Source organism: Pleurodeles waltl, chromosome 1_2 (assembly GCF_031143425.1).
Source record: "Pleurodeles waltl isolate 20211129_DDA chromosome 1_2, aPleWal1.hap1.20221129, whole genome shotgun sequence".
In the NCBI taxonomy this organism is placed as follows: Eukaryota; Metazoa; Chordata; class Amphibia; order Caudata; family Salamandridae; genus Pleurodeles; species Pleurodeles waltl.
In genome coordinates this window covers 158334457-158361503 of record NC_090437.1, presented here as the reverse complement: position 1 = coordinate 158361503, position 27047 = coordinate 158334457, and the positions used below count along the sequence as shown (strand labels likewise).

The 27047-nt window shown below is 43.3% G+C and overlaps 1 protein-coding gene across 2 annotated transcripts in view; it reads left to right on the top strand.

Annotated features, from left to right (window-relative positions):
• Positions 1–27047, top strand: part of GRSF1 (G-rich RNA sequence binding factor 1) — a 463146-nt gene that overhangs the window by 325292 nt on the left and 110807 nt on the right. For both annotated transcript variants that reach the window (XM_069236866.1, XM_069236865.1), the window contains one exon: positions 5837–5958. In XM_069236866.1, coding sequence (XP_069092967.1) covers positions 5837–5958 — 122 coding nt within the window. The remainder of the gene's footprint in view (positions 1–5836; positions 5959–27047) is intronic.

Sequence of the window (27047 nt, the reverse complement as noted above, 5' to 3'; positions counted from 1 at the left end):
CTACGCCTCACACATTCACCAAACGCTACTGTATAGATGTGCTATCCGCACAACAAGCCGCAGTAGGTCAAGCTGTATTAAGAACTCTATTTCAGACAACTTCTACTCCTACAGGCTAATCCACCGCTTATGGGGAAATAACTGCTTACTAGTCTATGCAGACCATGTGTATCTACAGCGACAGATGCCATCGAACTGAAAATGTCACTTACCCAGTGTACATCTGTTCGTGGCATCAGTCGCTGAGATTCACATGGGCCCACCCACCTCCCCGGAAGCCTGTAGCAGCTCAGAAGTTACCTTCAATTTTGTACATTTGTATATATATTATTTAAACCTTTAATAGGTACATACTTACACATTTCATTGCGCGGGCACTATTACTATAGTACAACTCCTACCTCACCCTCTGCGGGGAAAACAATCGAAGATGGAGTCGACGCCCATGCGCAATGAGCACAGAAGGAGGAGCCACTCGGTCCAGTGACTCGAAAACACTTCTTCAAAGAAAAACAACTTTTAACACTCCGACCCAACACCAGATGGCGAGCTAATGCAGACCATGTGAATCTCAGCGACTGATGCCACGAACAGATGTACACTGGGTAAGTGACATTTTCATTTCTTTGAATATGTTGTGACTGACGTTAGGTAGAAATGTGAGTGCTTGTCATGTGGGTTCAGAAAGGGGCTTCACATTTAAGTAAAGGAAGCAGGTCCGTTTGGGGTGAATTTGCAACAAGTGGTGAGTCCAAGGATGCAAAGACACTGTTCTGAAAAGATCATGCTGTGGGTTCTGAAAAAAATGAGCTGAATTCCGAGGGTTTCAGCTCGAGATTAAAGCAGTGCAATGGAAGCACACAAGAGGAGCAGCTGGCTTTTTGTGTGAGAAGTGAGTTGTCTATCTTGCTTGAAGAAGAGTGCTAAGGTGTGGTTTTGGAACTTTCTCCTCCAGTTTGATTATCCCAAATTTGTGGTGGTTTGTAATAAGTGTTAACCATCGAATTTGGATTGCTGGACATCTTTTACTTTTAAGAACGCAAAGCATACAGCAACCTCCACATGTTTCAAATATAGCTGCATGAGATATATTTCATGTTTGAACTTTTCATCATACCTCTCCTGCGCTCTCCAGTAGATTCTTTCAAGGCCACTGCATCCCCCATTATTCCCTGAATAGTACTCAACCCATATTTCTCAATGAAGACTGCGAAAAACCTTTCCAAGACACTTCCTTTGCTCGGACTGTCTCCCCACATTGAAATTACAAGTGTAAAAAAATGATCACTTGGAAGCTCTACCTTTTCTATTTAAAGTGCCTGGCTGCAAATCTTTCACAGGCTGTGCATCACGAAAATATCCATTCAACTTGCTTTCTCGTTCATGTACTAGTTGTTCCCAGGCACATAAATAGTACTGTTGTAAGTCTCCTGAACCAAGGTGCGCGCTGCTTTTGCACTTAGCTATGTTATATATTTTGGTATGTTTTAACACCCTGTCTGCCTGTTAGGCATTGTGTATGCACATACTATGGACTTAACTTTACATTCTTACGCTCTAGTGCATTCTGCCTCACATCCCTCCTCCTTATGCATTTCTGAACAGTTGTTTCTACTTGACTCTTGGCACATCAAATCTGCTGTGACCCACGCCAGGTGCATCCTTGTTCCTAACACTAATAACTTAATTTTGTACATATAGGTCACTTTGGACATCAGTCTTTCCATATGTACATGCTTCTACATGTTCTTCCCTGAAGAACGGTGGGCTGACACTTTTGAAGTAGTTTAGTAAACCAAGGGTGATCATCTGCTATGCCTTCAAAACTGTAATGCAGACAAGCTAAGCAGACTTGTTTTGGAAGAGCATCTTTAAACTTGGGATCCATGATGCTCAGTTTTTTTTTGTCACTCTAACTAAAATTAATATGCTGAGTTTTCACACTCTGTATCCTTATATATTTTCAAAGAGAGTTCATTTTTGTATAAACTGGTCAGACATTTTTGTGCCTTTGATTACGAATCCCTTTCCCCAAATTTGCTCATTAGACTGGCCCTCTGTCTATCACTGATGGTGCTTAATCACTAGGTGGTGCACGGGCTGTTTGGCTCCCGACAGCCCCTTTGCCTCTGCACCTGGATTTGTAATCAGGAACCACACTCCCATGCAAACAAAGTAACTCCTCCCTGTGATCATGACTATGTAAAATGTTCCAGAGCACTCGGTTTTTTAGGACGGGCTGTATGAGCATCTGCACCCCCTTCTGTAATACTAAAGTGCCACATCAGCCTGAAGGAGTGGACGAGAACACCAGTTGCCATCACCAGGCACGTTATGTAATGTGGTCCTGGGACTTAAGTAGAATGGTTGATTGAATGGGTGCCACGGTTCCCTCTTGCCTTCTTGACTGAAGTTTCAACTAGTGTATTTAGTGATGTGAGGCAAACTACAAACATTCCTGCAAGAAGCATAAGCTAAAATTAACGTTTTTCCTATTTACAGTCCAAGTCTACAAAAGGGTTTCAAAGTGCTGTGGTGCTCTGACATTTAGAGTTTCAGAACATGAACAATTCTGCTGTGCCTGCTCCTCTGTAGACCTGCGTATCAAATCAACCACCTCCTGAGACGCTTAGTCACCTCACCATTTTGAGACGCATTATTTTTAGAAGACTGCACAGCCTTTTTTAAGGCCCTGGAGTACTTAGTGGTTACCCGTGGTATTCGCAGAGCAAATTGGAATAATCAAGGCTTATTTTAGACGGAAATGGAATCTAGAAACGGATACAAATAACACTTAATAACAACTGTGGCCAGTCAATGCTGCATTTACTAAAAGAATAGTACATTGGTATAAAGGTAAGCAGACAGTCATTTGAAAATGTGAAAACCTGAAATTGCCTGCACCTTTCGGGATGAGATATAACCCCAAATGTTAGTGCATCATTTATGATTAGGCCAAATTTGATCAGTAACACTGGCCTTATGACAGATGTTATCCTGTTGAGCTGCACTCTCATTGACTCAGTTGATTTGAGAAGTCTTTGGTTTCAATAAAGTGTTAAGTACCTCATTCTCAGTGATGTGACAGAGCTGCCCAACAAAGAGAAGACCATGTAAAAGCCATGGGGTAGTTGGATGCTTTGTTTCAAGGATCTCCGACTCAAACACTGACCAACTGCTATACACCAAATCAAAGAAAAATCCCTTTCACCCAAGTATTTACCACTCAACCAACAAATATCCCACTCAAATAAGCTCAGTGGTGCCAGAATCTGTCCATTTCACTAGTGTTCATATACATGTTTAAAGGTTCCAGCTAATTTAAATGGATTAGATTGGTCACTAGTGACTATATTATCCTCTGGTAGTACTGTACTTGAAGGGTGTGTATTTAAAAATTATCCAGGAATATTCAAGATTTGGTGTTTGGTAGTGTACCTTTTATGGTGGTGCCATGCGTTTGTCTGGAAGGTTTTATTTTTTCAAAATAGGTGTAGAACTTTAATGTCCTTGGTTGCACCACAAAGGCATCCATGAAGATTGTCATCTTGCTATATCTTTTATTTAAGAAAAAAAATCAGAGGAGTATATTTTTGTCCTACCAGGTTTTATCTTTTCCATGGCATCTTGTACATTTTCATCTTAGTGATTTCACCTATGCAACCTTCCAAGTTTAGATATCAAATTTGTAAAATGAGACCACTGAAACAAAGACATAAATGACTATCTCTGCAAAACCAAAGCGTGGAGGTGGTAGTTAAGCAATTGGTCGGTAGGGCTACAGAAAGTTAGGCATAGGATTAGTAATTTGAGGCATGTAGGAAAATAGAGACAACCAAGGGAAAGCTATGTGTTTAAAGAAGCTAGTAAGGTTACTGAACATTGTGCATAGCTGGAAAAGAAGCCAGTGAAGAGAGGCAGAAGTAGACATGATAGGAGGAAGATGAAAGAGGAGTCAGGATTGAGGAGTTGTGATTGGATTGGTGGGGACAAACAAGTGAGTCAGAATAAGAGATGAGCAATAATCCAGGTGAGAAATGGTGAAAGTGATAATTAGAATCATAGTGGGCAGAAAGGAAGAAGAAAGTAGGTTTCCCAGATATTGTAGAGTTGGAAAGGGCAGGAGTGTGAAGTTGTGGAATTGTGTAAAGAAATTATTCTAGACATTTTTGGTAGAGGCATATAGAGGAGTGGACGTTGGGGGAGGGCACCGTAAAGGTAGGTGGTAGAAAAGGGTATGATCTACATTTTAGGCTAGTTTAGAGCAAGAAAATGTATAGGATACCTGTGAGAGCCAGTCAGAAGTAAGACTGAAGTGAAAAGTTATAACATTTAATGGAAATAAAGATCTTGGCAACACCTGTATACAAGGGATGAGAGCCAGAGAGAAGAAAAAAGTGTTCCACAGAGAAAAAAGATAAAACTGCCCTTGATGGACCTCGTACTGAGGAACAGAAGCCTTGAATGATGGGACATCTGAAGACAGATAATAGGATGAGAACCAAGAGAGTTAATTCTGGTATGAAAATGGTAGAGAGCAGAAAGGAGGATAGTGTTCAGGTTGAAAAGGGAACAGGTAGATCACAGACAATAAGACAGCAGGTGTGTTTTATTATGGCCGAGCGAGGATAGTGATATAAAAGAAAGGGTAAATGATTCAGTTAGATGCATGGGACAGAATCTGGATGGAAACTGAAAACGAAGATGGTTTTGATAGAGAAAATAGAGTTTTTATTTTTATTTTATTTTTTTAAGAATTCCTCTTGAAGATTGAGGGATGTAAGGATAGACGAGTGGCCTTGAGTATTGTTTAGGATAGAAAGCAGGAGTAGAGAAAATCCCAGGGACAAAGCCCATCTGAAAATGGGAGCTAGGAAGGAGTGGCCTGGACGTGGGAGTAGATAATCGAAAGAGACAGGAGTGGCTCGGAGGGTGCAGCAGAAAGGTTAGATGTCCACAGCCATGTTGAAACATCTGACAGAGAGGCATGTTGAAGAGGCTTGAAGAGAAGTTGGGCAAGTGTACATGTAATATAGGAGGTGAAACCAACGTTAGTAAGAGTTGAAAGTAAGTTAGGATCAAAGGTTGGGAGAAAAGAAGTTGTTGAAACATAGGGGCAGCAAGAGTGTTCACAAGAGAGATAGATGCTTGTAATAGCAAATCTTGCCTGTCTTGACAGCGATTTTGTTGGATGAATGATGTGAGGATAGGGGTCTTTTTCTTCTTGCATTCAGCCTTGTAAAGAAGATTCCAGGTATTGCATGCTTTTGCAGTTGGGTTTCCAAAGCTAGGTCATGTGGTATGCCTGAAACATTAAATAGAACTAACTTTCCTAGAGCTTTTTGTGTTTAGTTAGTTTGTTGTTAGATCTAGAATTAGTGTTTTGTAATAAGGATCATACTTTCAAGTTTACTGTTCTAAGTGGCACATTAGATAAGGCTACCTAGAAACTGGTTTATACTGTATACAACAGCGATGCATCTGCACTTCCAAGCACTGCTTAAGTAGGGCAGAACCATATTTTCTTCATTCGCAGTAAAAGGCCTACAAGCCCCAAAGAGTATGTGTATTTTCACTGACCAATAAGAATACACCCTTAAGGACCTGTTGTGCATTTCCCATCTTCCACTAACTTTGCCTGTGTTATTGAAATTGTGGTTTGTTTAATGCCATTGACCTGTATGTAAGGTAAAAGATGAAGACAGTTGCATACAATGGCATTTTAGTCACTACTATTCTAATAAAGGATAGTATCTGTTTAAATTTGGGCTGATCAAAAATGTATCTGCCCATGTTTGTCATCCATTAAGTGATAAATATTTGTTTAAATTCACAGAATACCTTAAAGAAATTACTGAGAAGCCTTTGGATAATCCAGAGTTGGGGAGTACGTCATATGTGCCTACTATCCACATGAGAGGTCTACCTTTCCAAGCTTCAGCAGAGGATATTGCAAATGTATGTTTCTATAAGATCTCTTGTAAATACTTCTAGTAGAGCAAATGTATGGGTGTGAGAGCAAGTAATAACATTTTTGTACATGAAAAGGATTAGTAATTTGCCTACTCCATTGCACCTGGTTTGTGTTTGTATGTGTATGTAGACGTGTGTGTGTGTGTATGTATATGTATATATAATATGTTCGATGGCATGTGTAGCTGCAGATACACATGCTGTGCATTATCCTGCCATCTAGTGTTGGGCTCGGAGTGTTACAAGTTGTTTTTCTTCGAAGAAGTCTTTTCGAGTCACGAAATCGAGGGACTCCTCCCCTTTCGGCTCCATTGCACATGGGCGTCGACTCCATCTTAGATTGTTTTCTTTCTGCCATCGGGTTTGGACGTGTTCCTCTTCACTCCGTGTTTCGGTTCGGAAAGTTAGTTAAATCTCGGAAAATTAGACGGTATTGTTTGCGTTCGGTATCGGGTTCGTAATAGCAGATCGACACTGAAGAAAAGAAGAGCTCTGGTAGTCCTTCGGGACTTCCCTTCTCCGGCGGGGTCTGGTCGGCCCGACCGTGTGTGTCTTCAAGGCTCATGGAACGGACCCCATTCCGCTTCTGCCCCGAATGCCACAGTAAGTATCCTTATACAGACCAGCATGTGGTCTGTAATTTGTGTTTGTCCCCCGAACACAAGGAGGATACCTGCGAGGCCTGTCAGGCATTTCGGTCGAAGAAGACGCTATGGGACCGTAGAGCTCGAAGGCTTCAAATGGCGTCGACGCCGGCAGGACACCACGACATCGAAGAAGAGGAGACTTTCTCCATCCCTGATTCGGACGAGGCCGAAAGTGAGCAGCCGGCGAGGCAACAAACCGTGAGTAAAACTGCCCCGGCCAAAACTCACACAAAAATCATGAAAGCCCAGGGGACGCCACCGCCGGCAGGCCATGGCTTAACCCGTAAGCACGGTGACCAACCATCGGCACCGAAAAAGGGCACACACGTGTCGAAGACATCCGACTCCGGTCGAGATACTGGCACAGAGTATACTCGGCACCGAGATACCGGCTCCGACCAAACTCGGCACCGAGATACCGGCTCCGACCAAGGTCGGCACCGAGATACCGGCTCCGACCAAGGTCGGCACCGAGAGATCAGCACCCCGAAACCTAAAAAGGTGGCTTCGGAGCCGAAAAAGACTGTCAAAAAAGTTTTGGTGCCGAAACACCCAGCCTCGGAGCCGAAACAGAGCTCATATTCCGAAGAACAAGGCCTTTCGTCACAACTACAAGGCCATAAATTTGGACAGGAATTAGAGATGGGAGAGCCAGACTATTCTATATTCAGAAGGACACAGGGAAAATAAGAACTCTTCCCCCTATTAAAATGAAACAGAAACTCGCTTTCCAAGAAACAGAAAAACAGCCAAAAGCAAAAGTGGCTAAAGAAAGAACTCCACCATGTTTTTCGCCACAGCCATCGCCACAGCACTCACCGCAACTGTCACCAATTGCAACACCCCCAATGATGCAATCACCAACGCACAGAGGGATGAGCCAGGATGACCCAGATGCATGGGATCTATACGATGCACCAGTATCTGACAATAGTCCGGATTTCTACCCGGCAAGACCATCACCACCAGAAGACAGTACTGCTTACATGCAGGTGGTGTCCAGAGCAGCTACTTTTCACAATGTAGCACTGCATGCTGAACCTATTGAGAATGACTTTTTATTCAATACCCTGTAATCAACACATAGCCAATACCAGAGTCTGCCGATGTTACCAGGGATGTTAAAACAAGCAAAACAAGTGTTTCAAGACCCCGTCAAAGGCAGAGCCATTACACCTAGGGTGGAGAAGTACAAACCTCCCGCTACGGACCCAGTGTACATCACGCAACAACTAACACCTGACTCAGTGGTAGTAGGCGCAGCCCAGAAAAGGGCAAACTCACAGACTTCTGGGGATGCACCACCACCCGACAAAGAAAGTCGAAAGTTTGATGCAGCGGGGAAAAGGGTTGCGGCACAGGCAGCCAATCAATGGCGCATTGCCAATTCACAAGCTTTATTGGCAAGATATGACAGGGCTCATTGGGACGAAATGCAGCATTTTATTGAACATCTTCCCAAAGAGTTTCAAAAGCGTGCACTACAAGTGGTGGAGGAGGGCCAAAGTATCTCCAGCAACCAGATACGATAGACTATGGACGCAGCGGACACAGCCGCCAGAACAGTAAACACAGCGGTCACTATTCAGAAACATGCATGGCTACGCACCTCCGGATTTAAGCCAGAGATCCAGCAGGCTGTGCTTAATATGCCTTTTAATGGACAACAGTTGTTTGGGCCGGAGGTGGATACAGCTATAGAGAAGCTAAAGAAAGACACGGACACGGCCAAAGCCATGGGCGCGCTCTACTCCCCACAGAGCAGATGCACCTTTAGGAAGCCACACTTTAGAGGGGGGTTTAGAGCCCAAAGCACAGAACCTTCAACCTCACAGGCCAGACCCACATACCAGGGCCAGTACCAAAGAGGAGGCTTTCGGGGACAATATAGAGGTGGACAGTTCCCTAAAACAAGAGGGAAATTCCAAAGCCCAAAAACACCACAAACTAAACAGTGACTTCAGTGTCACAAATCCCCAACACATAACACCAGTGGGGGGGAGACTCACAGATTATTACAAAAATTGGGAAGAAATAACAACAGACTCGTGGGTCCTAGCCATTATCCAACATGGTTATTGCATAGAATTCCTACAATTACCACCAAATGTGCTTCCAAAAACACACAACATGTCCAAACAGCACTTAGATCTATTACAACTAGAGGTCCAAGCGTTGTTACAGAAAGAGGCAATAGAACTGGTACCCAACCATCAGAAAGGAACAGGTGTTTATTCCCTGTATTTTCTAATCCCAAAAAAGGACAAAACACTGAGACCCATCTTAGATCTCAGAACACTAAATCTTTACATCACATCAGATCACTTTCACATGGTAACACTTCAAGACGTGATTCCCTTGCTCAAACAACAAGACCACATGTAAACATTAGACCTCAAGGATGCTTACTTCCATATACCCATACATCCTTCACACAGGAAATACTTAAGGTTTGTAATCCAAGGAGTACATTACCAATTCAAAGTGTTACCATTCGGGATAACAACAGCACCAAGGGTATTTGCAAAATGCCTTGCAGAAGTAGCCGCACATATCAGAAGACAGCACATACACATATTCCCGTATCTAGACGATTGGTTAATAAAAACCATCACTCAGTAACAGTGTCTTCAACACACAAAAATACGTCATAGAAACCCTTCACAAACTAGGGTTCTCAATAAACTACCTAAAATCACACTTACAACCGTGGCAAATACAACAATACTTAGGAGCAATAATCAACACAAAAAAAGGGATTGCCACTCGAAGTCCACAAAGGGTACAAGCATTCCAAAAGGTAATACAAAGCATGCACCCAAACAAACAGTATCAAGTAAAGTTAGTGATGAAACTTCTAGGCATGATGTCTTCATGCATAGCCATTGTCCCAAATGCAAGATTACACATGTGGCCCTTACAGCAGTGCCTAGCGACACAATGGACACAAGCACAGGGTCGACTTCAAGATATAGTGTTGATAGACCACCAAACACACACCTCGCTTAAATGGTGGAATCCTATAAATTTAAACCAAGGGCGGCCTTTCCAAGACCCAGTGCCTCAATACATGATCACAACAGATGCTTCCATGGTAGGGTGGGTAGCACACCTCAAGCAACACAGCATCCAGGGACAATGGGACACTCAACAAAAACAACTTCATATAAATCAACTAGAACTACTAGCAGTGTTTCTAGCATTGAAAGCATTTCAACCGTTAATAGCCCACAAACACATTCTTGTCAAAACAGACAACATGACAACAATGTATTACCTAAACAAACAGGGAGGGACACACTCATCAGAGCTGTGTCTCTTGGCACAAAAGATTTGGCATTGGGCGATTCAGAATCACATTCGCCTAATAGCGCAGTACATCGCAGGAATTCAAAACCAGTTGGCCGACAATCTCAGTCGAGATCAGAAACAGACCCACAAATGCGAACTTCATCCCCAGATACTGCAAACCTACTTCCAAAACTGGGGAACACCGCAAATAGACCTATTAGCAACAAAAGAAAACGCAAAATGCCAAAACTTCGCATCCAGGTACCCACACCCTCACTCCAAGGGCAATGCGTTATGGATGAGTTGGTCAGGGATATTTGCTTACGCTTTCCCCCCTCTCCCAATCCTTCCGTATCTAGTAAACAAACTCAAACTAATACTAGTAGCACCAACTTGGACACGCCAACCATGGTACACAACACTACTAGGCCTGTCAGTAGTACCTCATATCAAGCTACCAAACAGACCAGATCTGTTAACTCAGCACAAACAGATCAGACACCCGAATCCAGCATCGCTCAATCTAGCAATCTGGCTCCTGAAGTCTTAGAATTTGGACATCTAGACCTTACACAAGAATGTATGGAGGTCATTAAACAGGCTAGGAAACCTACTACAAGACATTGCTACGCAAATAAATAGAAACAATTTGTTTATTACTGTCATAATAATCAAATTCAACCATTACACGCGTCCACGAAAAACATTATAAGCTACTTACTACACTTACAAAAGTCTAAGCTAGCTTTTTCAGCCATTAAAATACATCTCAAAGCAATTTCTGCTTATCTGCAAATTACACATTCAACATCACTCTTTAGAATCCCAGTCATTAAAGCATTTATGGAGGGTCTAAAAAGAATCATTCCCCCAAGAAACACCACCAGTTCCTTCGTGGAACCTCAATATTTTATTAACACGACTCATGGGTCCACCATTTGAACCCATGCACTCTTGTGAGATGCAATACTTAACATGGAAAGTAGCCTTCCTAATAGCTATCACATCTCTTAGAAGTAAGTGAAATACAAGCATTTAGCATACAGGAACCCTTTATACAAATACACAAACATAAAGTGGTTCTACGCACAAATCCCAAATTTTTACCAAAAGTTATATCACTGTTTCACTTAAATCAAACAGTGGAACGCCCAGTATTTTTTCCACAACCAGACTCTGTAGCTGAAAGAGCATTACATAGATTAGACATAAAAAGAGCACTAATGTATTACATTGATAGAACCAAACAATTTCGCAAAACAAAACAATTGTTTGTAGCTTTTCAAAAACCTCATGCAGGAAATCCAATATCCAAACAAGGCATTACCAGATGGATAGTTAAGTGTATTCAAACCTGTTATTTAAAAGCAAAGAGAGAACTGCCTATTACACCAAAGGCACACTCCACTAGAAAGAAAGGCGCCACAATGGCCTTTCTAGGAAATATACCAATGACAGAAATATGTAAGGCAGCCACATGGTCTACGCCTCATACATTCACTAAACATTACTGTGTGGATGTGTTAAAACAACAAGTCACAGTAGGACAGGCAGTATTACGAACATTATTTCAAACAACTTCAACTCCTACAGGCTAAACCACCGCTTTTGGGGAGATAACTGCTTACTAGTCTATGCACAGCATGTGTATCTACAGCTACACATGCCATCGAACGGAAAATGTCACTTACCTAGTGTACATCTGTTCGTGGCATGAGACGCTGCAGATTCACATGCGCCCTCCCACCTCCCCGGGAGCCTGTAGCCATTATAAGTTGATAAAAATAAACTTGTACATTTGTAAATATATGTTCGATGGCATCTGTCGCTGTAGATACGCATGTTTTGCATAGCTCACCATCTGGTGTTGGGTCGGAGTGTTACAAGTTGTTTTTCTTCGAAGAAGTCTTTCGAGTCACGGGACCGAGTGACTCCTCCTTTTGTCTCCATTGCGCATGGGCGTCGACTCCATCTACGATTGTTTTTTTTCCGCCATCGGGTTCGGACGTGTTCCTGTCGCTCCGAGTTTCGGAACGGAAAAACAGCAAAATTTCGGAAGATTTTCGTCGGTATTGTTGCGTTCGGGATCGGCATAGTTAGAATCAACACCGCATCGAAGATCGAAGAGCTCCGGAGCCCTTCGGGGTAGTTTTCGATCCCCGTCGGGGCCTGCTCGGCCCAACCGCGTGTAGAAGAACGCCGATGGAACGGACCCCGTTCCGTTTCTGTCCCAAATGCCACAAAAAATACCCCTATTCAGACCAACACTTGGTCTGTAACCTGTGCCTGTCACCTGAGCACAGTGAAGACACTTGCGAGGCCTGTCGTGCGTTCCGGTCACGAAAAACACTCCGAGACCGTCGAGCCAGAAGACTTCAAATGGCGTCCACGCTGACAGCGCACCGAGAGTTCGAGGTACAGGAAGAGGAAGAAACCTTTTCGATACACGAATCGGACTCCGAGGAATTCGACGATCCACGAACCGTGAGTAAGACGTCGAAAACCACTCATAAGAAGATTGTCAAGGCCCAGGGGACGCCACTGCCACCAGGCCATGGCTCCACCCATAAATTTGGTGACCGACCGTCGGCACCGAAAAAGGCCCAATCAGTGCCGAGACCGTCCGACTCCGGTCGAGACACCAGCACGCAGCCTTCTCGGGACCGAGAAAGTGCTGGAGACATACATCGACACCGAGATAGCGGTGTAGACACGGCTCGATGCCGAGACAGCGGCACCGATGAAGATCGACGCCGAGATGTTTCGACTCCGAAAAAGAAAAAAGCCACCTCGGAGCCGAAAAAAGATGCAGACAGGGTTTCGGTGCCGAAACAACCTGCAACCGACCCAGTTTCAGGCTCTTATACCGAAGAGCAATCAATGACCTCCCAAATGCGAAAGCATAGGTTTGAGGAAGACCTGCAATCCACCGATGTAGACCATACGCAGAAACGTATTTTTATACAGCAGGGGACAGGAAAAATAAGCACCCTTCCCCCTATTAGGAGAAAGAGAAGACTGGAATTTCAAACTGACCAAACACCACAAACAAAAATGGTGAAAAGGGTTACTCCGCCACCCTCTCCTCCACCTATAATTCACGTCTCGCCAGCACAAACACCATCACATTCCCCGGCTCACACCACCATGAGCCAGGGTGACCATGATCAAGACGCATGGGACTTATACGACGCCCCTGTGTCAGATAACAGTCCGGAGGCATACCCTACAAAGCCATCACCACCAGAAGACAGTACTGCATATTCTCAGGTGGTGGCTAGAGCAGCACAATTCCACAATGTAAGCCTCCACTCAGAACAAGTCGAGGATGACTTTCTATTCAACACCCTCTCTGCCACCCACAGCTCCTACCAAAGCCTGCCTATGCTCCCTGGTATGCTTCGGCACGCAAAAGACATCTTTAAGGAGCCGGTCAAAAGTAGGGCAATCACACCAAGGGTGGAAAAAAAGTACAAAGCGCCTCCTACAGACCCTATTTTCATAACTTCGCAGCTGCCACCAGATTCTGTCGTTGTAGGAGCAGCTAGGAAAAGGGCCAACTCCCACACATCTGGGGACGCACCACCCCCAGATAAGGAAAGCCGCAAGTTCGATGCAGCTGGAAAGAGAGTCGCAGCACAAGCTGCAAACCAGTGGCGCATCGCTAACTCACAGGCACTTCTTGCGCGCTATGACAGAGCCCATTGGGATGAGATGCAACATCTCATTGAACATCTACCCAAAGACCTACAAAAGAGGGCAAAGCAAGTGGTTGAAGAAGGACAGAACATTTCAAACAACCAGATACGCTCCTCCATGGACGCAGCAGACACAGCTGCAAGAACAATAAATACATCTGTGACCATCAGAAGGCATGCATGGCTACGAACGTCTGGGTTTAAACCAGAGATTCAGCAGGCAGTTCTCAATATGCCATTCAATGAAAAAGAACTGTTCGGTCCAGAAGTGGACACGGCGATTGAGAAACTTAAAAAGGACACGGACACTGCTAAAGCCATGGGCGCACTCTACTCCCCGCAGAGCAGAGGAAATTACAGCACCTTCCGCAAAACACCCTTTAGAGGGGGGTTTCGGGGTCAGGCCACACAAGCCAGCACCTCACAGGCAACACCATCCAGTTACCAGGGACAGTACAGGGGAGGCTTTCGGGGCCAATATAGAGGAGGGCAATTCCCTAGGAATAGGGGATAATTTCAAAGCCCCAAAACCCCTACAACTAAGCAGTGACTCACATGTCACTCACCCCCTCCACACAACACCAGTGGGGGGAAGAATAGGTCATTATTACAAAGCATGGGAGGAAATCACTACAGACACTTGGGTTCTAGCAATTATCCAAAATGGTTATTGCATAGAATTTCTACAATTCCCTCCAAACATACCACCAAGAGCACAAAATTTATCAAAACATCATTCCGAGCTCCTGGAGATAGAAGTTCAAGCACTATTGCAAAAGAACGCAATCGAGTTAGTACCAAACACACAAATAAACACAGGAGTTTATTCACTGTACTTCTTAATACCAAAGAAGGACAAAACGCTAAGACCAATCCTAGACCTAAGAATACTAAACACATACATCAAATCAGACCACTTTCACATGGTCACACTACAAGAAGTGTTACCATTGCTGAAACTACACGACTACATGACAACATTAGACCTCAGACGCGTATTTCCATATACCAATACATCCATCGCACAGGAAATACCTAAGGTTTGTATTCAAAGGAATACACTACCAATTCAAGGTACTGCCTTTCGGTTTAACAACCGCACCAAGAGTCTTTACCAAATGTCTAGCAGTAGTCGCTGCACACATCAGAAGGCAGCAAATACATGTATTCCCGTATCTAGACGACTGGCTAATCAAGACCCATTCGTTAATAACGTGCTCACACCACACAAATCAAATCATACAAACCCTCTACAAACTAGGGTTCACAGTCAACTTCGCAAAATACAACATTCTGCCGCGCAAGGTACAACAATACCTAGGAGCCATAATAAACACAACAATAGGAGTAGCCACTCCAAGTCCACAAAGAATTCAAAATTTCAACAACATCATACAACGCATGTATCCAACACAAAAGATACAAGCAAAGATGATATTACAACTCCTAGGCATGATGTCTTCATGCATAGCCATTGTCCCAAACGCAAGACTGCACATGAGGCCCTTACAACAGTGCCTAGCATCACAGTGGTCACAAGCACAGGGTCACCTTACAGATCTGGTGTTAATAGACCGCCAAACTTACCTCTCGCTTCTATGGTGGAACGATATAAATTTAAACAAAGGGCGGCCTTTCCAAGACCCAGTGCCACAATACGTAATAACAGATGCTTCCATGACAGGGTGGGGAGCACACCTCGATCAACACAGCATACCAGGACAATGGAACGTACATCAAACAAAACTGCATATAAATCACCTAGAACTGCTAGCAGTTTTTCAAGCACTAAAGGCTTTTCAACCAATAATAGTTCACAAATACATTCTCGTCAAAACAGACAACATGACAACAATGTATTATCTAAACAAACAAGGGGGGACGCACTCAACGCAATTGAGCCTGCTGGCACAAAAGATATGGCTTTGGGCAATTCACAACCAAATTCGCCTAATAGCACAATTTATCCCAGGAATTCAGAATCAACTCGCAGACAATCTCTCTCGAGATCACCAACAGGTCCACGAATGGGAAATTCACCCCCAAATTCTGAACACTTACTTCACGCTCTGGGGAACACCTCAAATAGACTTGTTTGCGACAAAAGAGAACGCAAAATGCCAAAACTTCGCATCCAGATACCCGCACAGGCAGTCCCACGGCAATGCCCTATGGATCAACTGGTCAGGGATATTTGCCTACGCTTTTCCTCCTCTCCCTCTCCTTCCTTATCTGGTAAACAAACTCAGTCAAAACAAACTCAAACTCATATTAATAGCACCAACTTGGGCAAGGCAACCCTGGTACACAACGCTGCTAGACCTATCAGTAGTACCCCACATCAAACTGCCCAACAGGCCGGATCTGTTAACACAACACAACCAAACGATCAGACACCCAGATCCAGCATCGCTGAATCTAGCAATCTGGCTCCTGAAATCCTAGAATTCGGACACTTACAACTTACCCAAGAATGTATGGAAGTCATAAAGCAAGCCAGAAGGCCATCCACCAGGCACTGCTATGCCAGTAAATGGAAGAGGTTTGTTTGCTACTGCCATATTAATCAAATCCAACCATTACACGCAACCCCAAAACATGTAGTGGGTTACTTGCTTCACTTACAAAAATCTAACCTAGCTTTCTCTTCCATTAAAATACACCTTGCAGCAATATTTGCATACCTGCAGCCTACCTATTCAACTTCCCTATATAGGATACCAGTCATTAAAGCATTCATGGAGGGCCTTAAAAGAATTATTCCACCAAGAACACCACCTGTTCCTTCATGGAACCTAAATGTTGTCTTAACTAGACTTATGGGTCCACCTTTTGAACCCATGCACTCCTGCGAAATACAGTTCCTAACATGGAAGGTTGCATTTCTCATCGCCATTACCTCTCTAAGAAGAGTAAGCGAGATTCAGGCGTTTACAATACAAGAACCTTTTATAAAACTACACAAAAATAAGGTCGTCCTAAGGACTAATCCTAAATTTCTACCAAAAGTTATTTCACCGTTCCATCTAAATCAAACAGTGGAACTTCCAGTGTTCTTCCCACAGCCAGATTCCGTAGCTGAGAGGGCACTACATACTTTAGATGTCAAAAGAGCATTAATGTATTACATTGACAGAACAAAGAGCATCAGGAAAACTAAACAGCTATTTATTGCATTCCAAAAACCTCATGCAGGAAACCCAATATCAAAACAAGGTATAGCCAGATGGATAGTTAAATGCATCCAAATCTGCTACCTTAAGGCTAAACGACAACTGCCCATTACACCAAGGGCACACTCAACCAGAAAGAAAGGTGCTACCATGGCCTTTCTAGGAAACATCCCAATGCAAGAAATATGTAAGGCAGCCACATGGTCTACGCCTCACACATTCACCAAGCTCTACTGTGTAGACGTGTTATCCGCACAACAAGCCACAGTAGGTCAAGCCGTATTAAGAACATTGTTTCAGACTACTCCCACTCCTACAGGCTGAGCCACCGCTTTGGGGAGATAACTGCTTACTAGTCTATGCAAAACATGCGTATCTACAGCGACAGATGCCATCGAACTGAAAATGTCACTTACCCAGTGTACATCTGTTCGTGGCATCAGTCGCTGTAGATTCGCATGTGCCCACCCGCCTCCCCGGGAGCCTGTAGCAGTTCGGAAGGTACCTTCAACTATTTGTATATATATTATTTTAACCTTAAATAGGTACATACTTAGTCACTCCATTGCATGGGCACTATTACTACAATACAACTCCTACCTCACCCTCTGCGGGGGAAAAACAATCGAAGATGGAGTCGACGCCCATGCGCAATGGAGACAAAAGGAGGAGTCACTCGGTCCCGTGACTCTAAAGACTTCTTCGAAGAAAAACAACTTGTAACACTCCGACCCAACACCAGATGGCGAGCTATGCAAAACATGCGAATCTACAGCGACTGATGCCACGAACAGATGTACACTGGGTAAGTGACATTTTCAATATCCCTTTTAGACACATTATGTACATACATACTTACTCCATTGCATGGGCACTATTACTAAGAAGAGAACTAAGAATATCCCAAGGGATACATTGCTAGCCACCAATGTCCGAGAACCACAAACCAGACTGACATGTGTCACTACCTTTACTCCTCTGAGTAACCGTGTCAAGAAGGTCATTTTGAGACACTGGAGTATCCTGAACAGTTCGGGAGAATCCCTAGAACGTCCTCTTTTTGCTTTCAAAAGAACTCAAAACATTAGAGATTTACTAGTCCATACCAGACCTGTTGTGCCAAAACCTAGAGAATTGATAAAGACACGTTGGCTGGGGGTCAAAGGACATCATCCTTGTGGTGGGTGTAATGTTTGCTCACTTACCACTACCACCCAAGAATTAGATTTGGGAGAACCCTATACCTGGCAGTTAAGGATACATACCAATTGCCGTACTAAGAATTGTATCTACATGATCACTTGCCCGTGTAAACTACGATACATAGGGATGACCACTAGGATGATCAAGATTCGGATAAATGAACATCGCAGTACTATTAGATGTCAGAGGTCCTCCACAAAATCGACGAAACATTACATTGATTTACATCACACCCCTAATGATCTCAGGTGGGTTATACTTGAGACCATCAGAGACCAAAGAGAATCCACAAACCGCCTTTTTGAAAAAGAGCAACGTTGGGTCTATCGACTTAAGACACATATTATAGGACTTAATGATGACATACCATGGACAGACTTTGTGCATCGATCATGATTAAGGAATCTCTTGACCAGGTTTAAGTACACCCACTACTGGTTATGGCTATTCCATCTCTTTCCATAGATTTAATGCTTATTTAAGTCTGAGCAATTTGCCTCTTAATCCCATTCTTTTTCCGACACATATATTTGAGCCTTAGTTCTGTGTCTTTTAAATTGGTTTTCTGTAACACTAAGATGGCCGACCCCTTTATTCCTTTTTTTTGGGGCTTACATGATGGAGTCCCTCTTTAATTTCTATCCCACTGCTGGACCTAACACAAGATGGCCGCCATTTCTATCCTCTTTCTATGCTGAGGCTTGAAGATATATAGCCCAGCCTACCGGGTGCTCTTTCCTATTCCAGGAACACCGAGACGGGGCAGGTGATGCCGCAAACTTCGGACAGGTCCCAAGTAAGTGGATGGGAATATTGTTGGGTGTTTAGATGGGAATCCTTAAGATCACTTCACGTTACTTTGGGAAAAGGCAGTTCTATACCCTTTGATTTGGTCCTTTGTTGTTTACACGCATTTCCCACCACGAACACTCGTGTGTAGACACCGCCGCTGCATACTTGGCTACGGCGTTTTTAAGCACGTTATATATACTTATACATATATGTGTCTATGACATTCCTTATATATGCTGTTAACATCTGCAATCAGCACACCACGTATTTTACATTTATTTGATGTTTTCTCAGCTAAGTGAACTTTAAAAACCTGGTCAGTCAGAATATGTGTAGCATCCTGCTACATTTGATTATGGGACCCTTGAATGTTTGGCAAACGCTATATCCCTCAACTTCCCGGTATTACTGTTTTTGTCTTTCTCCCTAAATACAATCTGATAATTGAACTCACGCATTTAGCTCAGTAGGACCTCTGTTACTTGGTGCTTTACCTGATGCGGCCCATCCACTAGTATGAGGAGGGTAAGCATTTATTTCATCATTATTTTCACATTGATTTACACATTGATCCACAGTGGGCATACTTCACCTATGTGTGGATTTGCACAGAGCACATTACTGTTGATATTGTGCATGTGAATAATGTGTTGTTCCTTTTGTTTGTTATTCTTCTCATTTCAGGTCCCTGCATTGTACTAATATTCCTTATTATAGGTTATATTTACACATAGGATTAGGTAGTTTAGGTCCTGAAGAATCGCGTTAGATCCATAGGACATCAATAGCGAGAAACATGTTGACCTTCTGGTGAATTGTACAGGGGATCCTGTGCGTACAATTCCTAACCTCAAATTGAGTGAGGAAGTGAATAATTTTTTGGGGAGCGTAGACCTTGTTCTTTTCTCTCCCCGCTCTTTGGTTTTAATCATGACAGTGGTTGGATTATTTAATAAAATTTGCCTAACCTCTAGTTATTTTTAAATAGAATTTTTCCAATCCTATACCCTATTCTTTCTAAACCGGGCATATATCTCAAAAGATCTCCGGCAAAGAGCCCCCCTTGAGGGGCCCGTCAGGCATTGCAGCGCCGGCCTGACGTGGAGCAAAGCCCGAGGATGAAGCATGTCACCTTTGGTGAGTGAGGGCTCTTGTTCCAAAATAATTAATTTTCCAGGGACCTGGCTTTCTTTCTTCTTTATTCTCTCTTTTTTTCGATCTTTTCCTTAGATCAGGACCCAATGTGGTTTTCCTGATTATACTTACGTTGTGGAACTGTGTATACCTTGTTTTTGTACACTATTACTATATACACAACTCCTACCTCACCCTCTGCGGGGAAAACAATCTAAGATGGAGTCGACGCCCATGCGCAATGGAGCCGAAAGTGGAGGAGTCCCTCGATCTCGTGACTCGAAAAGACTTCTTCGAAGAAAAACAACTTATAACACTCCGAGCCCAACACTAGATGGCAGGATAATGCACAGCACGTGAATCTGCAGCGTCTCATGCCACAAACCGATGTACACTGGGTAAGTGACATTTTCCATATATATATATATATACATATATATATATATATATATATATACATATATATATATATATATATATACATATATATATATATATATATATATATATATATATATGTTTGATGGCATGTGTAGCTGCAGATACACATGCTGTGCATACTTCTGCCATCTAGTGTTGGGCTCGGAGAGTTACAAGTTGTTTTTCTTCGAAGAAGTCTTTTCGAGTCACGGGATCGAGTGACACCTTCTCTTCGGCTCCATTGCGCATGGGCATCGACTCCATGTTAAATTGTTTTCTTTCTGCTGTCGGGTTTGGACGTGTTTCCTATCGCTCCAATAGTTTGGTTCGGAAAACCTTGAAAACGCTTAATTTCTCATTGGTATTGTTTAGATTGTGTTAAACCAGCGGTTCCCAAACTGTGCGCCACGGCGCCCTGGTGCGCCATCAAAACTAGACAGGGGCGCCATGAGCTGCATCATTACTGGATAGCAGTGACCTAATTCTGCAGCTGCATATCAGAACGTAGATAATCCCCTCCATTTTAAAAAAAAAAACAAAAAAAAAAAGTCAGAAGCCGTTTTTCTTGTTTAAAGTGCACAGCTCGTGATTGTGGAATTTCTGGTGAGAAATTGAAATACAGCAAGGAAGGGCCTTGAAGTTTAATCCTCAAACACAATCTAGTGGAAGTAATTATAGTACACACTAGTTCTACTCACAAAAACCTGCATAATGAATGTGTACTAGGTCTTTGGCTAGAAAATTAGACAACCAAGCATTTTCCAATGCCAAGGCCAAAAATGAATATAGGAAGGATGTGGTGAGCGGTTTAATTGATTTCATTTCTTATGTTCCTTGTAAAAGCAAGGATGTATATTTGGAGTGCCAGAGAACCGCCATCCTCGGCCGAGTTATTCTGTTCAAGACAGCAGGTAGGTATTGGTACACCCAATCGAGACCAAAAGCTTTTTAGTTTAACCATGGAGATCCTGATTTGCCACAGAGTCCTGGTAGCCTGCTCCGCCAGTCCATATTTATCTTCTCTTCTGCAGCTCCTGCAGACATCTGTGACCTATATGGCAAATGACGTACATGGCGTGCATTTCAAGTTTTTATTCATGATTACCACCACTTTCTGACTGCATTTTATGTTTGAGCGACTAGTTGAGACGGATTTGCGGCCACCGGCAACAGTGATTACCACAAACTTAACACAGTGCTAACTTGTCAGAGCAGTAATTAAAACAGCAGTACTTGATCCCAATTTTAACAGAAATTAACTTCTTTAAAGACCAGTAAATTACTACTCGTAGTATTTTACCACTAACATAAGAAGTGCTATTCCTTCTGTTACTTTTATTTAAAAAACTGTTATCTTGGTGGACAAGTGAAAGACTAATATAGTAAAATGCTGACAGAAGGAAACCTACAGCAATAAAAATATTCAGTTGTCAGAAAAAAGACAGGTCAGCATTATTTCATGGTTAATGTATACTACTGTAATCCCCCAAAGGTAGCAAACCTAGATAGACCATATTTTTAATGCTTAGCTCCTCAAAACAATAAAGATATGAGAATGAAATAAGAGAACATGCCTTGATGGTAAAGTCATCCTGAAAAAAAAGACCGTTACACACTATTTATAGTACGCAAAGGGAAATTGACATACAGGCTCAAGTTTACTAAGATTTCACACAATACGATGAAATTTCAAATTTTGCTGTGCATTGTTGCATTAAAGAGAAAACTTTGCATGCTGCTGGTGTCGCTCCCAGATCTAGCACACAAATAGGCTGCTTTGTGCGACACACAGTGAAACACCAGAGTGCAGAGGAGATCATATGCTGTCTAGCATAGGATTAGTACGGGAGACATTCCCCTCCAGTACAGATTTCTAAGCATAGTTTATATTGTTTCTGACTTAACCAGTTATATATTTTTTTAATTAAACAACTGTTATATTTTTATGTTGTTACATCTATGATTATAATACCTTCATAATACATCAATAGCCAATAGGTCAAGGGAGCCGCAGGTCAAAAAAGTTTGGGAACCACTGTGTTACACCTTCTATCGACACTTCGGTACTGTCGGAACAAACCTCTCTACTCGCCCTTCGTAGCACGCGCAAGCAACTTGGGTCTGGTAGGGCTGACCGTGTGGAAGCCTCATGGATCGGATTCCATTCAGGTTCTGTCCTCGGTGCCACGCTAAATTCCCTTATACAGACCAACACCTCGTCTGTAATCTTTGCCTTTACCCGGACCATCGGGAAGGCCTGCAGATCCTTCCGATCAAAAAAGACAGAAGAGCACGAAGGCTCAAGATGGCGTCAAACAGTTCTGAACATCTCAATGTCAGAGGAAGAAATTATGCAGACCGCAGTCTCCGTTCGAGGATCGGACTCCTACCAGGATTCTGAGGAGGACAGACCAGTCACGGCGGGACAGCACGTGAGTACTCCTGCCCCCTCTACCATCTAAGCCGAAACATAAGGCCTTGGGCGACGCCACTGCCAGAAGGCCATGGCTCGACCCGAAAGAAGACACCCGGTGACCAAATCACCAGTTCGGCACTGAAAAAGGCCACTCCGAAGCCATTGGAGTCGAGCCAAAGCTCCGTCTCCGACTCGAGCAAACAGCGCTCTTCCAAGTCCAAATTTTTAAAATCTTTTTCGGAGCCGAGACCATCCACAGCGCCATCTTTTTCGATACTGAAAAAGCCAGCTTAGGAGCCGAAAAGAGCTGGTTATACTGAGGAGCATGGACTTTCAAAAACACTTAAAGAAAGCCATAAAACTACTGAGGAGGACACCCAAATACAGCCAGTAATGGAAGTAATGGATAAAAGGCAAGCCAGGATTCATACCCATAAAGAAACTGGCAGAATTTTAACAGCACCTCCTCTAAAACCTAAGAGGAAATGAGCCTTTCAGGAGGGATTGGACACTACACAGCTTCCAGCTAAAGTGCCAAAAACAAAGGAAAGACCTCCACTTCCTCATTTTTCTCCTCCTCAGTCTCTTCCTCACTCTGCACACTTGCATATCTCTCCTCTTACCAGTCCTACACCAGTGCAGTCACCATCACATTAATTTGACTCGCAGCAAGACAATGTGGACCCATGGAATCTTTATGACCAAGACCCCATTCCCGACAATAACCCTGATTGCTATCCCTCTAAGCCTTCCCCACCAGAGGATAGTACAGGCTACAATCAAGTGCTAGCTAGGGCGGCAGCATACCATAGTGTCACCATGCACACAACCATTGGAGGACGATTTTTTGTTTAATACACTTTCCTACATGCATGCAACATACCAGTCGCTCCCTATGCTCCCCGGCATGCTGATCAAATATTTAGCGAGCCTGTAAAAGCAAGAATAATTACTCCTAGAGTAGAACAGAAATACAAGCCACCTCCTTCTGATCCTGTCTATATTACTCAGCATCCTCCTCCAGACTGAGTAGTGGTAAGCGCTGCCAGGAAGAGGGCTACCACAGTCGTCAGGTGATGCACCCCCACCAGACTAAAGAGCGTAGGAAGTTTGATGCTGCAGGGTAGAGGGTGGGATCTCAGGCAGCTAACCAAATGGAGAATAGCCAACTCACAGGCGTTGTTGGCTAGATGTGACAGGGCCCATTGGGACGAGATGTAAGATATAATTCAGCATCTCCCCAAGGAACAGCAAAAGAGGGCACAGCAGACAGTGGAGGAAGGGCTGCTATCAACAACAATCAGATTAGGTCTTCCCTAGACTCAGCAGATACAGCAGCCAGAAGCATCAACACAGCTGTAACAATCAGGAGGCATGCATGGTTTAGGTCCCCAGGATTCAAACCCGAAATCCAACAGGCAGTGTTGAATATGCCATTCAACTAAAAACAGCTTTTCGTCCCAGAGGTCGACCCTGCAATAGAAAAAATGCATAAGGATTCAGACACCGCAAAAGCGATGGGTGCACTATAAACCACACAATACAGGGGATCCTTTCGCAGACCCCAGTTTAGAGGTGGATTCAGGGCTCAAACTGCAGAGGCATCCACATCACAGCCAAAGCCAGCCTACCAACCTCAATCCCAATGAGTTGGTTTTAAAAGCACATATAGAGGTCAGTATCCCAGAGGCAGAGGGAAATATCAAACACCTAAAAAACCTCACAACAGTGACTTGTTCCATTCCCTTCCAATCCACACCTCCCCTGTGGGAGGAAGACTGCAAAAGTTCCACACCAATTGGCTAAACATTACCACAGACAACTGGGTATTATCAATTATCCGCAATGGCTATTGTCTAGAATTGATACAAACTCCACCAAACATACCACATAAACTGTCCACAGAACATATCACTCTGTTAGAGGAAGAAGTCAAATCTCTATTACTCAAACAAGCAATAGAACCCGTGCCACAAAATCAAATAGGGACAAGAATTTACTCACGGTATTTCCTCATTCCCAAAAAGAATGGCACCCTAAGGCCAATATTGAATCTCAGGACCCTGTCAGAACACTTTCACATGGTAACTCTCCAGGCTATTATCCCACTACTTCAAAAACACGATTTCATGGCAACATTAGACCTCAAAGATGCGTATTTTCATATACCCATCCATCTGGCGCACAGAAAATACCTCAGGTTTGTCATTCAAGGAAAGCACTATCCATTCAAGGTGTTACCCTTTGGAATAACAACAGCTTCAAGGGTATTCACAAAATGCCTATCGGTAGTAGCAGCCTACCTAAGAAGACAACATATACATGTCTTTCCATATCTAGACGATTGGCTGATAAAATCAAAAAGTCATACGCAGTGTCAAAACCATGCGCATTATGTAATACAAACCCTGCACACGCTACGGTTCTCAATAAATTAACAAAAGTCGCAACTACAGCCTGTGCAAATACAACAGTATTTAGGGGCAGTACTAAATACCCAAAAAGCGCTTGCAAGTCCAAATACGCAGAGAATTGAAGCATTCCAAATTATAATAGCATAGATAGACAGGTCAACAGCACACTGTCAAATTTGTCATGAAAATGTTAGGAATGATGGCATCATGTATTGCGATTGTTCCACATGCAAGACTAAACATGTGGCCCTTGCAACAGTGCCTTGCACAACAATGGTCACAGTCACACGGACAACTTCAAGATCTAGTGTTGATAGACCGCCAAACATAATGTCCCTTCAGTGGTGGAATTCCACGGATCTAAGCAAAGGGCGGCCATTTCAAGACCCTGTGCCTCAGACCATAATTACAACAGATGCATCTATGATTGGTTGAGGAGCTCACCTAAACAATCACAACATTCAAGGGCAATGGGATGTCAAACAGAAACAGCTACACATAAACCACTTGGAGATATTAGCTGTCTTTCTAGCACTCAAAGCTTTTCAACCTCTTCTCACACAGAAGAATGTTCTTATAAAAACAGATATGACAACCATGTATTATCTCAACAAACCGGGAGGGACACATTCATCCCAACTGTCCCTTTTAGCCCAGAAAAATTTGGAAATGGGCAATCCACAATCCAATTCATCTATTGGCTGAAAACATTCCAGGGATAGACAATCAGTTGGCAGATATCCTCGGCAGAAATCACCAACAAACTCACAAATGGGAACTCCACCCTCAAGTACTTCAAAAATACTTTCAAAAGTGGAGAACTCCAAACATAGACTTGTTCGCAACAAGAGAAAACGCAAAATGCCTAAACTTTGCATCCAGACACCCACATCCCCAATCCAAGGGGAATGCTCTATGGATCAATTGGTCAGGGATATTTTCATACGCTTTTCCCCCTCTCCCACTTCTTCCGTTTCTAGTCAACAAGTTGCATCAAACTTCACTCAAAATGATACTCATAGCACCAACATGGGCACGTCAACCGTGGTATTTGTATTTGCATTTTAGTATTTACATAGCGCGTTCCGGCCGAAGCATCGAAGCGCTTCAAAGGGGAGCAAGAGAAGACTGAAATTAACGCGGGAGCAACCAGGTTTTAACAAGCCTCCTAAAAGCCATAAAGTTTTCTTCCTTCCCTATGCCCAGGGGTAGTGAATTCCAGCATCTGCCCGCTTCTACCGTAAATGCCTTATCACCCCATCTGTCTTTGTAGGTACGGGGGACCTGAATCAGAAAGGATCCCATAGATCTAAATTGCTGTTTAGGTCTATACCAGCCTAGTCTGGAAGATAATCAGAACCACTTCCCTGTGTAGCCTTATAAGACAGACATAGGGTTTTAAACCTGATTGGGCTCGCCATCAGCAACCAGTGCAGTTGTTTCAGGCTGTCGCTAGCTGAGCCTGAGCGTGGAACGTCAAGTACGAAACGAGCTGCAGTATTCTGAATTAACTGCAGCTTCTTGAAAGATGTCTTATCTAGATTAAGCATTAAGGCGTTGCAATAGTTCAATTTAGACATAACCAATGCTAACATAAGTGATTTTCCACTCCTGCAAATAGGGAGAATATTTTTCAACATTTTCAGCGTCCAAAAACTAGTTTTAATAACATGATTAACCTGCAGCTTGAAAAAAAGAGTATTGTCAAAAATAACACCCAGATTTTTAGTGGCGATAATAGGAGCAGGTACAGTATTGCAATCTGTCGGCCACCAGCAAGAATTCCACAGACCCTTAGCTGGTGCAAAACATAAGATTTCCGTCTTGTCGCTATTTAATTTGAGCCAATTTGAGCCCATCCACCTATTAACCTCTAGCATACAATT